The sequence below is a fragment of the Lipotes vexillifer genome, unplaced genomic scaffold (genome assembly GCF_000442215.2).
Source record: "Lipotes vexillifer unplaced genomic scaffold, Lipotes_vexillifer_v1.1 scaffold851, whole genome shotgun sequence".
NCBI lineage: Eukaryota > Metazoa > Chordata > Mammalia > Artiodactyla > Lipotidae > Lipotes > Lipotes vexillifer.
In genome coordinates this window covers 203,340-226,051 of record NW_006778810.1, presented here as the reverse complement: position 1 = coordinate 226,051, position 22,712 = coordinate 203,340, and the positions used below count along the sequence as shown (strand labels likewise).

The 22,712-nt window shown below is 51.8% G+C and overlaps 1 protein-coding gene across 1 annotated transcript in view; it reads right to left on the bottom strand.

Annotated features, from left to right (window-relative positions):
- The window catches only part of PCSK6 (proprotein convertase subtilisin/kexin type 6), a 250,646-nt gene that overhangs the window by 43,355 nt on the left and 184,579 nt on the right, over window positions 1-22,712 (bottom strand). Inside the window, exons 14-15 of the mRNA XM_007451962.1 lie at window positions 13,447-13,635; window positions 9,593-9,729 (exon numbers count right to left, since the gene is read on the bottom strand). Coding sequence (XP_007452024.1) covers window positions 9,593-9,729; window positions 13,447-13,635 — 326 coding nt within the window. The remainder of the gene's footprint in view (window positions 1-9,592; window positions 9,730-13,446; window positions 13,636-22,712) is intronic.

Below are 22,712 nucleotides of genomic sequence, written 5' to 3'. Positions count from 1 at the left end.
TCATCTGTCTATTCTGGCATCAACAGTTATTATAGTTTAAAAATATGTTTAAATATCTGCATTTAATTCTTTCAGAATTTCTCTCCCTAGTCTTACTCTTCCAGAGAACTTTATAATCATTCAGTGGAGCTCCCCACACCCCTTAATTTCATGGTGATATTTGCTGGGAGTGTTATAAAATGGTAGATTTGCTAAGAATGGATTAATCAATGATACTGAAGCCAGGCACAGAGTGTATAGGAAAAACCCTTAAAGATCAATAACTATCTATACTAAGTGCCTATTGTGTTTCAAGAGCTCTGGTGGGTTAAAAATATAAAGGACCGTGCCCACACCTATCAATCATAGTGAAGTCTCAGAAGTCAAGTGCTCCCTGGAGCCTCAGGCCAGGTGAGGCAGCCTCTCAGGAGGAGGGCTTCCTAGGAGCCCTGACCCTCATGCACAGCAGATGCTCCTGGTACCAGGCACCTGTTAACCTTTGTTATTTCATTTGATTTTTATCTTCTAATTGCAACACTTTAAAGTAAAAAACCCAGCTACAAATATCCTAAAGCCGGACGCGTGAAAAGCACTGGCCACAGGGCTAAAGAGGAAAACATCCACGAAAGGTGCCTGCTGGGTGCACCTCGGGTGGGTGCGTGGGGACTCACCCACCGGGAGGGATGGAGTGGGCCAGGCCTGTCTGTGCAGAAGCACACCTGACTCCAGGCTGCACCCTTATGCTAGGTGAGCTCAGTCAGGCTCTACGTGGGGCTTGAACCAGCTTTCTCTCCCACAGAAGGAGGATAAAAACACACGGTAATTGCCATGAGGAGTAAGTTTCGTAACACTGAGGACCTCACATGTGCCACTTCATTTAATCCTCCCAACAACCCTATGCAGAGGAGGCCCTGAGGCTCAGCGGGAGGAGTGACCCGTCCAGGGCCACTGCTGGTGAGATGCAGGACGGGGTCTGCTGAGCAGGCCAGCTCTAGGGCTCAACTGCTAGGCTGTGCTGGTTCTTTAAAAACAAGCAAACACACACGCACACGTGCATACCCACCACACCCACACATGCACGTGCACACACATAGGTGAGTGCACACACACGTATGTACATACCCACATGTATACACACAGATAACTTACCTACGGGCACACATATACACACATACGATACCCACTCCCATATGTGCAGGCACATACACACTTACACACGTGCACACACAGAGTTTGGGGCCCTGCCCTATTCCTTCATAGATTTTAGACTGACTGTCTGAGGGTAAGAAAGTCCAAAGAAACTATTTCTTCAGTGGCGTACTGAACATTTTTTTTTTCACACTTGTGGAAAATTGAGGTGTATTTACTCTAAAGCACCTACATCTTTATTTAATTATGCAAGCCCAATCTGCATAATAGTTCTTCCTTCTGACCACTTTGGAAGAGATGTTCCCCATACATGTATTTTTTTTTTTTTTTTTTTTTTTTTTTTTTTTTTTTTTTTTTTTTGCGGTCCGCGGGCCTCTCACTGTTGTGGCCTCTCCCGTTGCGAAGCACAGGCTCCGGACGCGCAGGCCCAGCGGCCATGGCTCACGGGCCCAGCCGCTCCACGGCATGTGGGATCTTCCCGGACCGGGGCACGACCCCGCGTCCCCTGCATCGGCAGGCGGACTCCCAACCACTGCGCCACCAGGGAAGCCCTCCATACATGTATTTTTAAAAACTTTTCATGATGTGAATTTTCAAATAAACACAAAACAGAGAAAACAGTACAATGAACTCCCAACGTCCCAATGATCATGGATATTTGGCCCGTCCTACTTCGTCTGTTCATGCCCTCCCCATCCTCCACTTTCCCATCCCACACCCCTGGAGTGTTCTAAAGCTAATCCTAGACATCACTAACATTTCACTTGTAAATACTGTGGTGTGTATCGCTGGCAATAAGATGTTTTTATTTTCATAAACCTTAATTCCTTATCGGCTAGGACTCTGTTTAAGATGCCTTGATTCTATACGGACCTTTAGCAATGAGATAACACCCAGTGCCTAATGGAAAATACATAAACACTCATTATCATCATATTCCTCTCTTGTTCCTTCAATGAGAGTCTGGAAATGCTATGGAAACCAAGAGAAACCTGGCACATGTGGGTTGCTGCTCTTTTGAAAACAGAGGGAAGCTTAGAGAAAAAAAGAGAAATTTTAATTGAGGGAAAAAGTGAATTCCCTGAGTCCAGGAGAACAACAGGATTTTTTTAAATGCCATCAATCGTCTCAGAAAGTCTATTACGATGTGAATGCCAAGTACGTAAGACTAACTCCTGTTGGGGCCATTAAATAAGATATCTGTTGCTGATCACAGAAAGAGGATTGGAAGGATGCTTGATTATGCTTTCCATTTAAACATCGATGGCTCCTGACTCCCCCTCTCAGGGGAAGTGCGGGACCCACACAGAGAGAAACCACAGCCCCAGCAAAGTCTCCATGTGGGGCGCTGAGCAGGGTGCTCGGGGGTGCATAGGGGAGGGAGGAAGAAGCATGTTTCAGCCCTGTGCCTGCCCAGCAGACTCAGCGCGTAGCAGGTAAGCGTGTGAATGAGGGACATCCCAATGCTGCTCAAAGCTGGGCTGATCCCAGCCGAGCAGGGAGGACCCACAGCCTCACGCATATGCAGGGGTGCCTGCAGGGGTCACAGGGGTGCTGGGGGCCTCCCTGCACCCAGATGCGGAGCAGTGTGCACACCTGGGCTGGGAGGCTGGCCTGATGCCAGCAGGCGTACAGGCTTTGCCTTGTGCCCTAGGTGTGATCACCAGCATGAGCTCAAGGTGAGGAGGGCGGATGGGAAGGTCCCGCCCCTCAATTACTGGGCCCGGGTCATCACGTCAGAGTGAGCTCCTGAGGAAAGTTTGTCCATCCTCATCTTAAAGGAGAAGAGGCCCAGCACTGGGGCCAGATGCCGTTATGTATGAGTTTGTGTCCCTCCCAAATTCGTATGCTGAAATTCGACCCCCAGCCTTTGGGAGGTGATTAGGTCATGAGGGGGGCTCCTCAGGAATGAGATTAGTGCCCTCACGAAAGAGATCCCAGAGCGCTAGCAAGCTCTCCCTCTGCCCTGTGAGGACACAAGGAGAAGGTGGCTGTCTGCAACCTGGAAGAGGCCGCCACCAGAACCCGACCACGCTGGCCCCTGATCTTGGGCTTCCAGCCTCCAGACTGTGAGAGAGACATGCCTGTTGTTGATAAGCACCCCAGTCTATGACACTCTGCTATGGCAGCCCGAACAACGACAACAGCGATTCAGGGAAGCAGGGGCACCAGAAGCCGACCCCAGGCCTGCCCCAGGCAGACGCAGGAGAATGAAGCACATGTTTCCCAGAGAATTGGAACTTTCTACATTCAGTGCCCAAACTGAAAAGCTAGCGCATTCGAGATGGAAACTTTGTAAAATGCAGCCACTCTTCTCCGAGAGATGTTCTGCAGGATGGGACCCCTGCTCTGCTCTGACGGTGCTGTCGGCAGCTTGTGGTGCTGGGCCTGGCCTCTCTCTATGTGGTGGTGGTGTGGCCTGTGGGGGAAGTGCTGGGGGAGGGGGTTCAGCCAGCCTACCTGCCTCTGGGGTGCCCTCCCCACCACACCTGAGCCCAGCCCTGCTCCCCCAGCGAGCGGCAAGGCAAGGTCCTAGTAGCCCCAAGTTGGGACTGATTTAGATTTCAATAAAGGTGCGCTGAACGTGGATGGGAAAGATTGAAACACCACTTGCAAAGGCAACCTGGCTGTGAAGCAGGATTTGTACTCAGTCCCATCCCTAACTTGCCTCCAGAGGAGCGTGATCCCAGGAGAAGACACACCCTCTCCTTGGCCCAGAAACTGAAGAGAAAAACGAATGAGTAATCTGCTCCTCAGTTGTAAAAAAAAAGTTTTAAAACTAACAACGTAAACCAGGCTCAGTGTGACAGGAGGTGAGTACTGCTTGAGGGATCGTGTCATTCAGCCAACTTAATTACTCAGCAAGCCCCAGGTCTTATCTCAGATTTTAGAGCACTCTCACCCAGCATACCACTGGAACTGAATTGGCTTTTTTTTTTTTTTTTAAGCAATTACGATGCAGAGATTTGAGGGGGACTGAAATGAACAGAGACGCAGCCCCGCACCCCAGGACCCATTCTTGGAATCACTGCAGAGGAAGGACAGGGGCCGTGCTTTCTGAGGGCAGTGACCGTGGGTTGCTGCTTTATGTCTGGCACCGAGGCCAACGGAGACCCGGTACCTACAGGCCACCTTGAGCTGACAACCAGGGAGGGAATGACATGCCCGCTGGGACCCATCACAGCCTCGGCACCAACAGCATCTCGAAGGCCTGCACTTCTACTGGGCTTCGGGGTCTGCGTCAGGGGGAAACCCTGGTCTTCTGTGTCACCTTCGCAGGCTGAGGTCCCGCCAGGCTGACCTGCACAGGTCAGGGTCTGGCTGTCACAGTCCTTACTCTCTCCCTCCCACCCCCATCTATGTGCAGAGACGCCGATGGAGCCAACGCAGACTTCGGCTGCGCTCGGGGAGGAGGTGCTAGGTAGCACCTGAACGGCTGAGCGGGTGGCTGAACAGGCGGCCGAGACGGAGAGCCCGACCTCGTCCTTCCCGGGAAGCAGGCGTGTGGTTTGTCAACAGCCACTGGCCACCCCTGTTTCCGTAAGGCTGCCTCAGGAATGGTGTTTCTACAGGGTGGAGCTCAGACAAATGAACCCACCCCAGGGGCCACTGTAGGCGCGAGGAGACCCTCTGTGACAACACTGAAGGAAGGGTCCCCGCCCCCCAGAGCCCAGCAGGTCACAGAAGGTCAGAGCTAGAAGGTACCAGGGGGTGTGTATTCTGCACCGGTCTCAACCGGCCCAGGCCCAGATGCCACCCACACTCAGGGAGGGAGACGGCCTGTCTCAGGACTTAATTCGGGGTTGCCCCCTCCTCCGCTAAGCCTGTGTCCTCTGCAGCAGGCAGAGCGTCAGTCACGGGCTGATCACACCTGTCCTCGTTCGTTTACCAAACATCTTCTGTGTCCATCACTAGCCATGCAGCAGGAGGCACTGGGGATACAGCAGCCGCCGGAGGACCAGACTCCAGAGAGCAAATGTCAGCAGGACAAGGGCAGAGCCAGCGCATGCGGTGCAGGCCAGAGGCGGGGAGCGGATGGGCAGGATGGGGGTGGTGGGGAGGTGCACAGCACGCACTTCTGAGCTGCACCGAAGCAGCCCCCAGCTCGGCATGTGCACCCGTGTGGAATCGTTACGGAAACAGGTTCCCTTCCGGCGCCCACATCCTGCAGGCAGAGGGTCACCCCACTCACCCCTGGGGGAGCCCGTCCACACGCGTGGCTTTCAAGACCCGCCATTTGCCCCACAGCACTGAAATGTGTGCACCCGGCCTCCAGGTCCACTTCTCTACCTGTATATGTCACAGGCACCTTCAAACTGAGCTCCTGACCCTCCCCCCAGCACCCACTCCCCCACGATGTCCCAGATCTAGGAAATTGCACTCCCTTCTCCCGACGCACAGGACAAACCTCCAGAGTCCTCAGGGCCCCCTCTCCTCTCAGCACCCACATCTGATCTGTCAGCATGTCCTCTTGACTCTAGTTTAGGAACCAGCTGCTTTCAATACCTCCACTGCTGGCCCCTGCCCCAGTCAGGGTCACCTTCACCTCACACTGCAATGGCCTCCTAACTGCCCCCCCACCCCCGCCTCTGCCCTCTCCCCACTCCAGCCACACTCAGTCACTCCGATCCAGCTGTCAGAGTGACCCTGTTCACATGGTGGTTCAGACCATCCCCCTCCTCTGCTCAGAATCCCTCCGGGGCGTCCCACCAACATCAGTCCTGACGACAGTCCACAAAGCTCGGCGCAATCTGGCCTTGCCACGTCTCGGCCACCACCGGGCACACTGCATCGCCACCTGCGTGTTGACAAAACCCCAGTGGGAGCGCTAGACGAGGAGGCCCGGGGTCTCCTAGGCGCCTGCCTGCTCCGTGCCCACCCAGCCCCACAGCAGGCTGTCTGGAGCTGGGTCTGGAAGAGGAGTGGGGTCTGGACAGGCCAGAAGCACAGGAGCATCCAGGCCAGCAAGGCCCCTTCCAGGATGTGGACGTACCACACAGGCCACAGTCAGAAGAGCAACCAGCTCAGCTCCACGTCCCAGCCGAGGATGCTGAGGTCCAGAGAGGAGCCCTGACTTACTAAGTGCTGAGAAACATGAACACCCACCAGGCTCATCCCGCGCTTCCAACAGCCAAGCTGGCTGTGGCGTGTGGATGCACGGCCTTCACTGCTCCCCTGCACGAGTGGCCGGGGTGGTGCCGGCTGGCGCGGGGACTCTGCCTCTGCCCATGGCGCAGGGGATGCAGCCGGCCTGACAAGCCGACCCTGGACCTTTAATAGGGCCGATGCACTCTGGGGCTTTTAAAGGACTAATTGAGGAGCGTCTAGTTTTAAAAGACGTCAATTTCAAGTAATTTAAAATGTTAAGTTTTTGTATTTTCAGAATTTGTTCCACTAATGTATTGCATAATATTTATTATTTTAAAGGCAGAAAGAAAGTGATTTGGGGGGCGGGTAGGGGGACCTCGGAGACGACTTGATCACTTAAAGTCAATTTTTTTGCATAAAGCAAGTCAATGCTCCTCTCTTCTCCCCAATTAAAAAAAAAAAATCCGTGAAACTGTTTTACAGAGAATCAGAAAAGAACCAGGGCAGAGGAAGGGTTTAGGGTCATCAAAAAGAAGAGCATGTCTGCAGAGAAGGCTGCAGGGAACAGCTGATCAGAGAAAACAAACCTTGGGTAAAATTGTTCCACAGACAAGCCAGACTGGAGCACAGTCCCTGCACTCCACCAGGAACCCGACAGAGGGACTTCGGTAGAGCTCAGCACCTCGGTGGTGACTACAGGACAAGACATCACAGTTACCTGCTTTTCCTTCCTGGTGTATGTACCCTGTCACCTAGATCAACGCCTAGCCAGTAGCAGGCATTTAATAAAGATGGGTTAAACAGACGATTATTAGCTAAGAGTTATGAAAGGGAGCAAAAATTACCAGAGAAGTAAACAATCTGAAAACATTGAAAAAACCATTCCATTTACAATAGCATCAAAAAGAATAAACTACTTAGGAACAAATATAACCAAGGAAGTAGACTGAAAACTACAAAATACTGCTGAAAGAAGCCCTAAATAAATGGAAAGACATCTGTGTCCACGGATGGGAAAACTTCATGATGTTAAGACAGCGATACTCTCCAAGTTGACCCACAGATTCAGCAAAATCTCTATCAAAATTCCAACTACTCTTTTTCCAGAAATTAACAAGCTGATCCTATAATTCATATGGAATTGCAAGGGACCCCCGAATAGCCAAACCAATTTTGAAAAAGAAAAAGTCAGAGGACCCACATATCCCTGATTTCAAAACTTACTACAGGGCTTCCCTTGGTGGCGCAGTGGTTGAGAGTCCACCTGCCGATGCAGGGGACACGGGTTCGTGCCCCGGTCTGGGAAGATTCCACATGCTGCAGAGCGGCGGGGCCCGTGAGCCATGGCCGCTGAGCCTGTGTGTCCAGAGCCTGTGCTCCGCAATGGGAGAGGCCACAACAGTGAGAGGCCCGCATACCGCAAAAAAACACAAACAAACAAAAAAACTTACCACAAACCTTCAGTAATCAAAACAGTGTGTTACTGACATAGGGAGAGACCTATGGACCAGTGCAATAGAGTTGGGAGTCCAGAAACAAGCTTATACATTTATGGCCAATTGATTTTAGACAAGGTGTCAAAACCATTCACTGGGGAAAGAACAGTCTTTGCAACAAATGGTGCTGGGACAACTGGAAAGCCACGTGCAAATGAATGAATTTGGACTCTTATCTCACGCTACATACAAAAAGTAATTAAAAATGGATCCAAGTCCTAAACGTATAGAGCTAAAACTATAAAACTCTTAGAAGAAAACATAGGTTTCAGGACTTCCCTGGTGGTGCAGAGGTTAGGAATCCACCTGCCAATGCAGGGGACACGGGTTCGAGCCCTGGTCCGGGAAGATCCCCCATGCTGCGGAGCAACTAAGCCCATGTGCCACAGCTACGGATGCTGGAGTGCCTAGAGCCTATGCTCTGCAACAAAAGAAGCCACTGCAATGAGAAGCCCACACACCACAGCAAAGAGTAGCCCCCACTCTCTGCAACAAGAGAAAGCCTGTGCGCACCAACGAAGACCCAATGCAGCCAAAAATAAATAAATAAAATAATTAAAAAAAAAAAAACCAAAACAACCAGGGCTTCCCTGGTGGCGCAGTGGTTGAGAGTCCGCCTGCTGATGCAGGGGACGTGGGTTCATGCCCCGGTCCGGGAGGATCCCACATGTCACGGAGTGGCTGGGCCCGTGAGCCATGGCCGCTGAGCCTGCGCGTCTGGAGCCTGTGCTCCGCTACGGGAGAGGCTACAACAGTGAGAGGCCCGCATACCGCAAAAAAAACAAAAAAACAAAACTTTTGTGCACCAAAGGGCACTATCAATAAAGTGAAAGAAAAACCCACATAATGGGAGAAAAAATTTGCAAATCATATTAACCGATAAGGGTCTAGTATCCAGAATATTTAAAGAACTCTTACTCAACTCCTGTTGTATGATTATAACTCAATAATAAAAGACAAACAATCTAATTTAAAAGTGGGCAAAAGACTTGAATAGACATGTCTCCAAAGATATAAAATGGCCAAGAAGCACATGAAAAGATGGTCAACATCACTAATCATAAAAGAAATGAAAATCAAAACCACAATGAGATACCACTTCTCATCCAGTAGGATGGTTATAATTTTAAAAAAGTGCTGGTAGAGAAATTAAAATCCTCATATCTTGCTGACAGAAATGTAAAATGGTCTGGCCACTGTGAAACAGTTCGGCAGTTCCTCAAAAAGTTAAACACAGTTACCATATGACCTAGCAGTTACACTCCTAGGTATACAGCCAAAAGAACTGAAAACACATGTCCACACAGAAACTTGTGCATGGATGTTCATAATAGCTATTAAGTAGAAACAACCCAGCTGTCCACCAACTGATGAATGAATAAACAAAATGTGGGAGAGTATTTAGTCATATAAAGGAAAGAAGCACTGACACCTGCTACAGTACGGACGAACCTTGAAAACATCAAGCTAAATGAAAGAAGCCAGTCACAAAAGGTCACGTGTTGTATGATTCCATTTATATGAAACGTCCAGAAGAGGCAAATCCAGAAACAGAAAATAGGTGAGGAGTTGCTAAGAGCTGGGAGGGGTGGGGGAATGGGGGCGACTGTTTAATGGGTACTGGGATTTCCCTCTGGCGTGATGACAAAGTTCTGGAATTAGATCGTGGTGACGGCTGCACAACACTGTGAAGGCACTGAAAGCCATGGAATTGTACACTTAACAACAATTTAAGCAGTGACATTTATATTATGTAAATTTTACCTCCAAGAAAAAACAACAGCAAAGAATAATCCAGGTACTGTAGTTGAATAAAAGTCTAGAGTTAACAAAAGGATTGAAATACAAAAGTTGCTGGGACTTTCTGAAGACCCACTGACCTTGTTTCTCTGGGTTGCGGACCTGGGATGGCATGTCCTGGATTTCCAGGGTCCATTCCCCCTCGGCCTTCTCTCCCCAGCAGTGCACAGTCATGAACTCCCAGTTTGTAAAGCCTTCGTTGGAATGATCCAGCAACCTGCAATCGGAAACGTGGGGTCAGAACACAGGGTCCCCAAAGGGATGGTGGCCGGGGTGACCAGCCCACCGAGGGCTCTCCTGCCTGGGAACTATGCCCAGGTGACTGCACAGTTGGCTGATGTGCCTCCCAGGGCAGAAGGGGCCTGGCCCATGGCTGGCGTGAAGGTGCAGTAGACGCTGATGCCTTCAGGCCCTGGCTGTGCAGCACAGCCCTGCACAGCACCTTCACTTCCGTTACCTCACTGGGTCTCCAAACACTCTGAAAGGAAGGCAGTCAGGCTGCACAGGTGGCGCCAGCATAAGGCAGGGGCTGGGTCCGCAGTGGGCTCCTCCCCCCACCCTAATTCGCAGACGAGAGGCCCCGGGAGTAGGGATCTACTGCAGGTCCCCCCTCCAGTGACTGGCTGAGATGGAATGCCCTCAAGGGCATTCTGACTCCTGTCCTGGGTTCTCTCCATCACCAACGAATGCCCCCATGTTCCACCCCAGGAGGGATCCTACAGAGCCTGTGACCCCCAGTTCCTGGATGGAGGCTGGGCCACACCATCCTTCCCCCAAAGCCACAAGGTCATCACAGAGGAGGCCTTTCTAAAATGCTGGGTTATGGAACGAAGGAATCTTTCACATTTGTCTGAGAGCCAGCTCTTGTGGTTCTTCTCCAGAAGATACAAGTAAGAAAAAATGAGCAACTACTCAAACTTGTGGGAAAGATGTTGTCCCTTAATCTCCAGGGCTTAGCAGGTTTCCACAGCTGCATTTGGGGGAGAGAACACAACAGGCCTGGTGGTATTCCACTGCGGGCAGGAGGCACCCCTGGGCGCTCCTCCCATGGCCCGTGTCCCCTGCAGGTGCAAGAGCCTCCTCAGTCCTTCCAGACTTGGAAGAAGGTCCTTCCTGTTGGACCTTTGGCCCCGGTCCATTTCCTCACGCTTGGTTCAGGCAGAAACAGGGAGCAACTCATGGACACCCTCCCTCTCCAGCACCCAGGGCCCCTCAGTCTCTGTAGAAGGAACAATTCTGGACTCTTCCTTCACAGCCTAATTTTCTATCTCTATTTTGGAATAACAATTTTTTAATGTAGAGGCTCTTTACTGTTCATCAGAAATTCAGGTATATGTCTTGTGTGATGTCAGATTCAATTCCCAATTGGGGGTTCTCCAAACATCCATTGTACAAAAATGTTCATCAAGGAAATGTGCTTTGCGAGGAGAACAGTGCGGGGAGGGGAAAACCTCTACTTTCTTCTAAGAAACCACAAAGGTCAAGGCTGGTCTTCACACACGATGCCAGACTGAATCTAGGGCACTGGGGACAGAACAAAGACAAGCTCTTTCAAGGGCTGAGGTACTTAAGATGTCAGCTTACTCGGAGCGAAAAACACCTGGAAACCTGAAAAATCTTCTGAATTAAGCAAGATGTGAAATAAAGTAGAAGGTAATCGATCCTACACTTGATCTTAGCCAAAAGGCCGAGAAGCGATTGGATCCTAAAACACAAATTCTTGGTAGAATCACACAAACTGCCTTGGAAAAAACCAAATTCCCAAGACTCAGATGACGGCCCAGTGGCTCCAGACGGGTTGAGCATGCTTGATGGCGCTGGCTCAGCGTGACCCAGGGAGCGGGCAGCTGTGAACCAGGTGAGCTCAGCAGCGCCCGCTCTCTCATCCCAGGGGCTCCAACCCTGGGCCTGAGCAGAGGAATGGAAGTTAGGAAGGGATGAACACAGAGCCGGGTGCTGGAAGGTTTCTGCTGACGGGTAGGCAGGTGTAAGCAGGATGGGAGCACAGCCAGCCCCTGAGCCAGGGACCATGCCAGCATTTCCACCTGTATAATCACATCCAGTTCTTGTAATACTTTTAACTGTGAGGGAGGGGTCACAGGACGTTTCCAGAGTTGAGGAGTGACGGCCAGCTCCCAGATGCCCCACTGGGAGGTGAAGGAGCAGGTTGTGAGCTCAGGCCTCTGGGCTCCAGAGCCCACGCCAGCCCTTCCTGGTCACTGTGGCCTCCACCCCAAGCCTCCCCGTGCTCAAGGTCAATGCAGGCCACCATTTGGAGTCTGCACCCAGCTCCTGCCTCAGATTCAAGGGTTGTCAACTTGGATGCCTCTAGGCATCTGGCCTGGAGCAAATGGGGGTCCAGCGAGGTGACCTCATGAGAGCCTGGGCACGAGCGGCCCATACCTGGCCTCAGTGCTGGTGCAAGGACAGGGCCCTGCGGTGCTCTAGTGAGTATTTGCTCTGGAACGTGAGCCCAGTGTTGGACAGCTTCCAATTTTTCAAGGAACACTAGAAATTTGGACTTTTAAAGGAAATCTCTACAAGTTCTGATTAATAACAACAACAACTCTGGTTGCAAAATAGCACAAAGCTGTAGCTTGCCAGCTGGCACCCTCAAAATACTCATGCCCGTGGTGGTATCCCATGTGCAGAGGGTGGCCTGGGCCTACCTTCAGAGGGGAGATGCCACCTGTCACTCTTGTGCTATGAGAGGGGAGCCCAGCAGGGGCCAAGCTTGGTGCCCAAGCCCTGGGAGCTGATGAAGCCAGGGTCTGGTCCTCAGGTGTGTCCAGCGCACTGAGGACAAGCCCAGGGCTGGGCCCACAGTCTCCTGCCACAGAGAGACTGGGCTGCTGGGGAGGCAGGGGGGGGTGCCCAGGAGGACACAGCATACTCCCCTCTCTCTGATGGAGGTCGACTGCCTCTCTCTGTGTCAAGCAGAGCAGCCGGGGACAGAGGGGCATCAAGAAAAAGGGCCCCTCTCCTGCCTGGTCCTGTCTGGAGGCTGTCACTCACCCCCATTTCTGAATCCTGCAGCCCCAAGAAAGGGCTGCAGTCCTGGGCAGGGGACCCAAATGAGGCCAGGGGGCCCAGATGCAGCACGCAGGCAGCGGGGGCTGCGGTCCAGCAGGCAGGGCAGTCTCAGGGTGCATCCTGAGGGGTACTGGGCACGACTGCCAGTTCCGTTTTTCAAGAGAAGCGGGAAATGCTGATTTGTCCGTGAAACCTTTTTTCTCCCTCTGCCTTGTAGCTGGAAGGAGCTGGAAAAGGAGGCCCAGGCCCCTCTAGCCTCCCCTGAGCTCCCGATACCCCTTCACTCTGATGACAAGTCACATAAACACAGCAAAGCGCTTCTTGTCTCGAAGTCTGTCGAAGAAATGACTCCATAGCTTTGCACAAACCGGGCACCACAAACTGTGCATCGGGCTCCAAGAGTTCAGAGCCTCCCTCAGAGCATCTGTTCCACAGGGACCATCCTAGTGCATGGGCAAGACCTCCACAGACAGAAGCCTCCCAACACCTGTGCGTCTGTCTCCCTCAGAGCCTCCTGCCCCTGCAGGCTCTACCCCAGGACACAAAACAGTGCTCCTCTGACACACGTTCTCACTTAAAATGCAGAATGAATATGATAAAAATGATCTCCAATGACCTCAGCAATGAAGTCATGGCCAGAATTCCATGCATTTCTCCACTAAGCCATGAAACAACCACAAACCTTTGTAACTACTTACTGCCTGAAATGGAGAGTTTCCCAGGGCAGCTTTGAAGGGCAGGTTGCAGGAGGCTATTTTTTCAGGTTTGTTGGGTCTATGTGTGAGTGTCTTCAAGAGGCAGAAACAGCTAGACCCCCAATGTGCCGTGTGCCTTACAGGGCCATGTGACCTTGAGGTGAGCCTGGCTCCCGCCCCGGCCCCCTAGGCCAGCCTAGATTTACCTCTTCGCCAAAAGCTGAGACTTGGTCCCTGAGGGAGAAATCAAATGGATCTGCAGGTCTCCTCGGCGTGGGTGGGAGATGGTGATGCGGGCCACCACGTGCTCCAGGTAGCTCACACGCTGGTCCGAGTGGTCGGCACAGGCGGTGGTCAGGGCGCTGGTCCTCAGCATCTGCACCACGGGGATGCTCCTGGTGGAGGAGGGAGGGGCTTAGTACTTGGCACCTGAAGCCCTCAGTCGTGCACTACGGGGACGGATCCAGGCCTCCCGGCCGCAGCCCCTTGGTCTTACACTCAGAAGTGCCTGTCGGGGTTACATCACCTGCCCAGAAGAGGTTTATCATTCTGGAATTTGCTTAGAGACTTTTTTTTTTTTTTTTTTTTTTTTTTTTTTGCTTAGAGACATTTAAAAAATGTCTTCTTGTGCAGACTCTACTAACGTACCCATGGATCCGCCCCCTCGGTGCTCTAACCCTTTGGTCAGCTCATCTCCTCAACGCCTGGGATCTGCAAGGCTTTAAAACCCCAGCACTTCTGTCTCAAAGACTGGCCTTGAAGATATAAGTCGTGATGCTGAATGATAACAACAGCAAACATTTCCTGAGTTGGCTGCATGCCGGACACCAGCCCCTGTTGTGAGAATTCACGAGAACCGACCCTTTTGATCCAGAGAGAGATCGAGGACCGTGCCCAAGGTCACAGAGCTACTGAGAGGCAGAGCTGGGGTTTGAGGCTCTGAGTCCCCAGACGTGCCCAGCTTGTGTGGACCCACACTCTTGTTCAAATAACTAGGAAAGAGGAGACAGACAAGGGACCCAGGGCCGGACCTGGCCTCTTGTGCTGAATGTACTGGTCGAGGCCACAGTGACTGGACAGGAGATGGTCTGCTCAGGACCGTCTGCTTGAAGGCTGGGGGCCCCTTCCTCCCCTGCCCCGTGAAGGGAGTGGGTGACAGTTCTCTGTACAAACTCGCGGGAGCTTTATCATCTGGGGTGGAATCTGAGGACAGGCACCAAGCTCCAGTCATTCAAGACTCAGTTCCACCAGGATTTTCTCACATGCTCCCCAGATGGAGCAGACAAGCCTGCACACGATGCTGCTGCAGAGCCCCAGCCGGGCCACCCTCTGAGTCTGCACCACCGTGGCTCACCCTAATGGTCTGTAAACTGAACAAAGGCCACCCTCTGCCCAGCAGCACAGGAATAATTCCCCACCGCTTGGCCAGCGCTCTGTTTATTATGGGGAGCACTTTTCCCATTATGCCCAACTTCCCTCTGGGGCAGCGTGGGCTCACTATCTCAGGAATTACGTCGCTTGGCTCGACTGGGCCCGAGTCATAAAAAACAATCAAAACACTTATAAACAGTGATGTAATTCCCTCAGAGACTCTCTAAATATTTGAAAACATGATTTGCATACATCCTAAACTGATTTAGAGATGCTGATTTCTTCCATTGCCTTCTCCCAAGTTTCACTGTCTGTGTTTACAGGTCAGTGGGCCCCCCGCTGCGGGAGACTCAGCACAGAAAAGAAAGCCCTGGAGAGTTCCAGCCCCACCGGGCACTCAAGTACCTCCAGGTAAATTATTCCTGGCCCTCTTGCACTAAGAAGGCAGCGTGGGTGCTGGGGGGAGGGGACCCCTCCGTGTGAGGACTCACTAAACAACCCCATGCTCTCCTGGGCTGAAGAGCAAGATGGGGGTGAAACAGAAACAAAAGTCATAATGGGGCTTCCCTGGTGGTGCAGTGGTTGAGAGTCCGCCTGCCAATGCAGGGGACACGGGTTCATGCCCCGGTCCGGGAAGATCACACATGCCGCGGAGCGGCTGGGCCTGTGAGCCATGGCCACTGAGCCTGCGTGTCCGGAGCCTGTGCTCCGCAGCGGGAGAGGCCACAACAGTGAGAGGCCCGCTAGAAACAGACATGGGATCCCAGCCAGGAAACCTTAATCCTAGGGATGAGGTGCAGGCATTCAGAGAATAGGAGCAGGAGAAAAAAGAAGGGCAGCCCGACCCCCCTGACGGCCGCCTCCCTGGGCCCAGCCCTGGTGCGGACATCTAGAGGAAAGCGCAGTTCAGGGCATGTGACATCCTCAACAAGATTGTCAAAGCCTCTTGCAATCTGCTGTTTTTACTCTGGCTCAGGGACCCCAGCTGCCAGGCCCCTGAGGTCACAAAGGTTGGCCAGTCTGATGCACAGAAGCTGCAGGGTTTAGGTTAAACAATGCACAGAAACACAAACAAAGATAAGTTGTACTTTAATCACCAAAACTGATTTAGAGAGATCTTAAAGCTCCCAAGATAACCGAAAATGTTCCTCTGCTACTAAGCTCCCGAAATTGTTGTCTGTGCACAAAGCCATCTTCCCAGGACCTAGGGGAACCGAGGAGTCAAAGGTCCTATAAGACCTCCCTCCAGCCCCAGTGATATTCAAGCTCGGGGGGCTGCCCTCCTTAGAAGAGGGCTCTGGGGACAGAGACGCGGCACTCCCTGCTGAGCCACACGTCAGACTTAATTATGGACCTTCCAGATGTTCCTTCATCCTAAGGGCCCTCAGCAGCTCCCTTCTCCTGAGCGGGGAGGGCTACCAGCCCACAGGCTTCATAGTAACTTCCCGGTACCTCCCTCCAGTATTCTCTAGTACATAATACCATCTAATTGCTTGTAAATGCGTAGAAACAAGTTCGCAGTTCACTAAATTCAAGGCGCTCACAACGCTTAGAATCTTATGGCATCAGTGACATTCAGAGCCAGAGGCAGAAATGTTTTCTAGTAAACCAAGTGGCTGGGCAAAGCAGGAGAAGGTGGGCCATGGACAGAAGCTCTCTCCCTCCCCGCGTCTTTCTGCTCAAGCTGGGAAGCCACTACAGGTCAGCACACGCACACCTCCTTTCACTGCACTTCGCTTAATTGCGTTCTGTACAAATTGAAGGTCTACAGCAACCCTGTGACAAGCAAGTCTGTCGGCGACACTTTTCCAAAAGCATTCGCTCACTTAGTGTCACGTTTTGGTAATTCTCACAATACTTCAAACACTTCAGTATTATTATTAAAAGTTCTGGTGGTCTGTGATGAGCGATCTTTGATGTTACTATTGCAAAAAGATTATGACTCACTGAAGGCTCAGATCATGGTGAGCCTTTTTTGGCGATCAAGTATCTTCTATTAAGGTAAGTACATTGTCTTTTTAAACATAATGCTGTTGCACACTTACCAGACTACGGCACATTGGAAACGTAACTTTTATATGCACTGGGAAACCAAAAAATTCATGTGACTTGTTTTATTGCGGTGGTCTGGTACTGAACCAACAATATCTCCAAGGTCTGCCTGTATTCCTCACTCCCACCTTGAAGACCTCTCCCAGCTCAGCTGCAAGGCCAGACCTGTGCCTTGGCCCCGAGCATCCCCAGGGTGACGCCACCTTTCCACGCGCAGGGCTGGGGCCAAGCGGGCAGTGCTCAGTTCCTCCCCCGACAGTCCTGAGGTCACGTGGAGCTGGCGACCCAGCAGAACCAGAAAGCAGCAGTGTCCTTCCCCCTGTGGTATTTGGCATCCGTCTGGGGGTGGAGAGGCTGCTGCAAAGCCGAGGACCATGACAACAGAGGGTCATCCATGAAGGTCAACCAGAAGGTCAACCAGGAAATCCCTGCACCCATCTTCTAAAGGGTCATGATTGGATGGAGAGGGGTTAATTGGCACAGACTTATTAGACTTGGGAAGGCAACATGGTCTGTGGGAGGGCCTGGGGCCATCTGTATGGGGACAGCAAGGAGGTTCTGAGTCACTTCCTGGGTCTATGTTCCAGGATGACCGTTTTGGGAAGGAGGGTCATGAGAGTCTGAGGCAGAGATTCTGTGACTTTCTTACTCAGGTTAGTCCACATGTAGGATTTTCCTTAGATGAAATTACTTTTGATTATCAAACCATAGACGATCATTTAGGCTGCAAATAAAATTGAGCTTAAAAAAAAAAAAAGAGGCTAATCCAGTATATTAATTTAGACAGGGCTGCCCATGATTAATTGGGCTATAAGGTGTTTTAAACACACAATGTTTAAATTTATGGCACATATTTCTCTTCTATGTGAAATGAAGGGGCTAAATTAGCTGACTTTAAACATTCCTTCCAATTCTAAGGTTCAATCTGATGGGGGTGGGGGGAGACAATGAAATTACAGTCAATCCTCAGTATCGTGAGTCCATATTTGCAAATTCACCTACTCACTAAAATTTATTTATAACTTCAAATCAATACTTGTGGTGCTTTTGTGGTCATTTGCAGAGAGAGAGGCAGAATATGTGAACTGCCCAGTGTGTGTGTTCCCAGCTGAGGTCAAACAAGCTCAGACTATAAACAAATGTCCTTCTTCTGGTCTACCGAGTGCCACGTTTTTCACATTTTTGTGCTTTTCTGTTGGTGGTTTCACTGTTTGAAATGGCCCCAAGCACAGTGCTGCAGTGCTGGCTAGCATCCTAAGCACAGGAAGGCACTGATGTGGCTTGTGGAGAAAATCCATGTGCTGGTTCAGGCATCATCCAGGCCTGAGTTACGGTGCCGCCGACCATGGTTCGTTGTCAATGAGTCAACTATACACTTTAAAGTGTCTCTAGACAGAAACACATACGAAACAAGTTTCTGTATTGACTGGTTGACAAAAGTGTCGTGACCAGAGGCTCCCAGGAATGATGGTGCTGCATTCATGAAGTCAGCGTTTGTAGTGACGTCATAGAACACAACTACGGTGAACAATGAGAATCATGGTATCATTCAACTTCAACTGCTTGTCTTAGAAGTAGGGAGCACTCACAATGTGGGGGAAACAGGTTTTTTCTTTTTTTTGGTTAATTATTTATTTATTTTTGGCTGCGTTGGGTCTTCGTTGTTGTGCGTGGGCTTTCTCTAGTTGTGGCGAGCAGGGGCTACATTTTGTTGCAGTGCGTGGACTTATCATTGAGGTGGCTAATCTTGTTGCAGGGAGCAGGCTCTAGGCGTGTGGGCTTCAGTAGTTGTGGCATGCAGGCTCAGTAGTTGTGGCGCATGGGCTTAGTTGCTCCGTGGCACGTGGGATCTTCGTGGACCAGGGCTCGAACCTGCGTCCCCTGCATTGGCAGGTGGATTCTTAACCACTGCGCCACCAGGGAAGCCTAGGGAAACAGGTTTGCATCAAAAAATAAGCTAAGGGGACTTCCCTGGTGGTCCAGTGATTAAGACTTCACCTTCCAACGCAAGGGGTGCAGGTTTGATCCCTGGTCAGGGAGCTAAGATGCCCTGCGGCCAAAAATCCAAAACATAAGACAGAAGCAATATTGCAACAAACTCAAAGATGTTTTAAAAATGGTCCACGTCAAAAAGTCTTAAAAAAATAAAAAGCTAAGGAGGACAAGGGCTGCAGGAAAACAAACAGTTAACTAAAGGGATATGAGGAGACAGAACAAAGGTCGAGGGCCTGGGTACAGTCACCCCCAGCGCAGGACTGCAGAGCACCCCTTGAGTTTCCTCAAGGCACCCAGGCCCATGTAGGATGCCATGATGGAGGAAGCCAGGAGCAGCAGCCTCATACAGTAGCCGGCGGGCACGGATCAGATGCCCTGGAGAGGGGCTGGGAGGGCAGGGAACCTGCACAGTACAGAGCAGGAAAGAGGGGCTTCTAGCTGCCTGAAGAGCTGTGAGCCCCAGTTGTGTGCCACAGTCCCCCTGCAGAGCCCTGGAGTCGGGCCGGCATGGGTCCAGCCACACAGGTGCTCCGGGCCAGCCCAGTTGACCTGCTGCACGACAGACACCAGGGCCCGGCCCCTTGGGTGGTGGCAGCTGACTGAGACTGCAGGAGCCTGCAGATAGCCAAGGCCAAGGTGCCTTCCCGTCTCAGAGCCAGTGTGCCCCGCAGCCGGGATGCAGAGGGATGGAGGGAACGTGTTCTGGGGAACGTGGTTCCATCCTGCCTGAGCTACTAGGATGTGCTCCTGCCCAGAGGGACATGTTTCCCTGTCTTCCCTCCTGAGTAGAAGGACCAGGCCACCTTAGTGTGACCTTCAGAGAACCGCGTTCATTGGCATTAAGTGCAGGCGTCCTGGTGAGGACTGAGGCCACACCCGCCAGTTCTGCGTGAGGTCGTGTGGGTTCTGAGCCAGGGGCCTGGGTGTCCGTGGTCACAACAAAGAGCACTGACACCCCTCTACCTTCACCCGCCCCTCGGCCCTAACGGGGCTGTCCTCCCCTGGGGTACATCCTGTTCAGGGAGGCGGTCCCCACGGCCATGACCCGAGGAGTCACAGGGCCACCCTCTCTGCAGATCCTACCCGGGACCCAGCCTGTGCTCAGACATGCACATGGCACCCATTGTGCCCTGGGGGACCACTCAGGCCCTGCTGGTGTCCCTCAGCCGGCCTGCTCTGTCCAGCACCGCCCCCCACCCTAGAGTCAGGCTCAGGTCAAGAGGAGCAGAAAGGCCAGCAGCACAGCAGGAGAGAGGCTGTGATGGGTGGGGGCTGGGGGCTGCCATCACAGACCCGTCGGGGGAAGCTGTGCTCGTTCCCTTCTGAAGGAAGGCCATGTGGACACCCCTAGTCTGGATGCTGTACATCTAGGGACTGGGGGTGGGGGATTTAGCCTCTTTCTGTCGGGATCCCCTGCCTGAGAGACAGTAAGAAGTCCCTGGAGTCGTGGAGAAGGTCAGGGGGCCGCCAGGAGAGACGGGCCTGCAGGGGTGGGCGTGGCGAGGAACAAGAGGGGCCAGGCCCCCCCACTCCGAGGCGCTGCCAGATCTCCCTGGGCCGTCTCTTTATAGCCTGTCACCCACCCCACCCCGGAACAGCCCCCCCACCCCACGGAACAGGCTGTGGTGTCTGACCCACCTCTCAGGCACCCACGGGGAAAGCACAGCCTATGCAGCTTTCAGTGAGGGCTGAGTGTCGGTGCAGCAGGAGGGGAAATCCCTTGAACTCGCTGGGCACTTCTGTGATAGAGAATGGCTTGTTACGGGCCTTACAGATGACACCCGTGAAAATATGAGCTGAGACCGAGTCTCTGTTGTGACATTCAAACACACATGGAAGACATTCTTGCCTGGTCTTGGGCACAGATGGTTTTAAATCTCCTTAGAACTTTTGTCAATTGCAGGAAGGTAAATAGGATCATGACCAGTGCCATCTGCCTGTGCAGAATTATTTGAAAGTCTGCGGGTGTCAGACAGAGGAGGATAAAATGAACACTTTTATAGCCTTTCTAGAAAAGTGAAGAAGAAAATCAAGCTTAGTATAATTCCTGTGAATGAAAAAGAGGCCCAGCTTTTAAGTATCTTCTAGCCGGCACTTCCCTTGCATCTTTAAAAACCCAGGCGACAGCAAAACAGTTTATGACATCCATGTCTCCTAACTTGGTGCTGGAAAGACAGCCAGAGTCCTCTAAAGCAGAGGACTCATGTACTTGTCTTCGGCTTCAGCAGGTTTGGAAGATTACCATCTTGACAGCTTGTGGTTTAGTGTGGCTTGTCTTTTAGTAAAGAACTCACCCACCACACAAAATATACTTCAAAACTAAAAGCTTTGAATATTTAGGTTTATCTATAGAACAGACCATCTATTTCTAGATGTTCAAGAATTAACTGTGCACTGACCACATGCTGTTTACTTTTCTGGTATTTCATCAAACCAGACTGCATGTGATGTCATTTTATAACAACTCTGCTTGTAAATACGTAGGTGAATGTGATGCATGGCAATTATCAGGCCCTTACTGTGAGCCGGGCATTGTTCTGAGCACTCCGTGTATATTCACTCATTCAAAACCCCCAACCAGGGTGTGAGGTTTGGGAGCTGTTTTAAATCCCCACATCATAGATGAAGAAACTGAGGCTCAAAGGAGTTAAGAAGGATGTCAGTGCTCTTCATTCCTGCCCTGCACGTGACCATGGACACCCAGGCCCCCTGGCTCAGACGTCACCGCAGAACTGGCAGTGTGGCCACAGTCCTTGCCAGGACGCCTGCACTTAATAGCAAGGAACACTGCTCTCTGAAGGTCACAGTAGGGTGGCCTGGTCCTTATACTCAGGAGGGAAGACAGGGAAACATGTCCCATGGGTACATGGGTCCGCACAGGGCGGCCAAAGAGGCCCCCTCCCCCCTCCCTCCCTCCCTCTCTCTGTGCTTTTCTCCACAGGAAGCACTGAAGCCAGGTCTGGGACATTCACGGCATCCTAAGATTCCACAATGAGAAGGAAAAACCAGAAAGAGGCCAAGACAGTGGACAGCCGTCTCCGGGGACCCCCAGATCAAGAAACACCTGCAGAGAGGGAGCAGGGAGAGGCAGAGGGAGAAGCAGGCGTGTGGGAAGACTTCCTTTTCATCTTTAAGCTAAAGGGTCCCAGCAGCTTAGGCAAAGCTACACAAGAACCCTGATGAAGGAAACCAGCCATAAGCACTGGGGGTGCTCAGCAGCCCTGGCTCAAGCGACCCTGGCAGGCAGGCTGCAGCTCTGCCGGGAGATGAGGCTATCAGGGCTAAACATGTATCTGCCTTCCACGTGGGAGCACTTGGCTGTCTGTCTCTCTCTCGGCCCTTATGTCCTTGGGAACAACTGAATGTGCAGTTGAGGTTTGGGACACCAGATTGGCTGAATATTCCAGAGAGTCTGAAACTGCTAAACGTAAACATGATTTTCCCTTAGAAACAGCAGTGCGATTCTTCCCGTCTGCTGGAATTTGCGGGGACCTTTCCTCAAAGGACAGGAACAATGTCACACTGTGTAGTATGGCTGCGCCCCTCAACCCATGCTGTCTAGACTCCATGTACCAGCACTTAAAAAACAAAATAAAATAAAAATAAAAACAACCCTTCGCCACCTAGGCACCACTCCCCCATCTTAAAACTATTTCTGGCAGCAGAAGAATGCTTCATTCAGGAGCTGCCCCAACGGGGAGGCCAGTGGAAAGGAAGGGCTGCAGCCTGGACGCGGCAGGGCAGAGGGCAGCCTCGCGGGTGGGACCCAGCCCCCGAGTCCAGCACCACCTAACCTGGAGCTTGAGTGCCTGTGTGCCAGGGGTCTTCCAAATAACCAAGCAAAAGAATGCAAAAGGCCTCTTAATCTCAGAAAACCTTCCACTTTCTCCTGAGTTTGACAGTTAAGGCTCCCCAGAGGAAACGATGCTTTCAAATGTCAAGGCTGAGACTCGCCTGCTGGCCTACCAGCTCCTCAGGCCTTGGAGGGATAACCCGGCAGTCAGTCTTCACGATTAGCAGCAGGAGGGAAATGCAATTTTTCAAAAGATCCTTC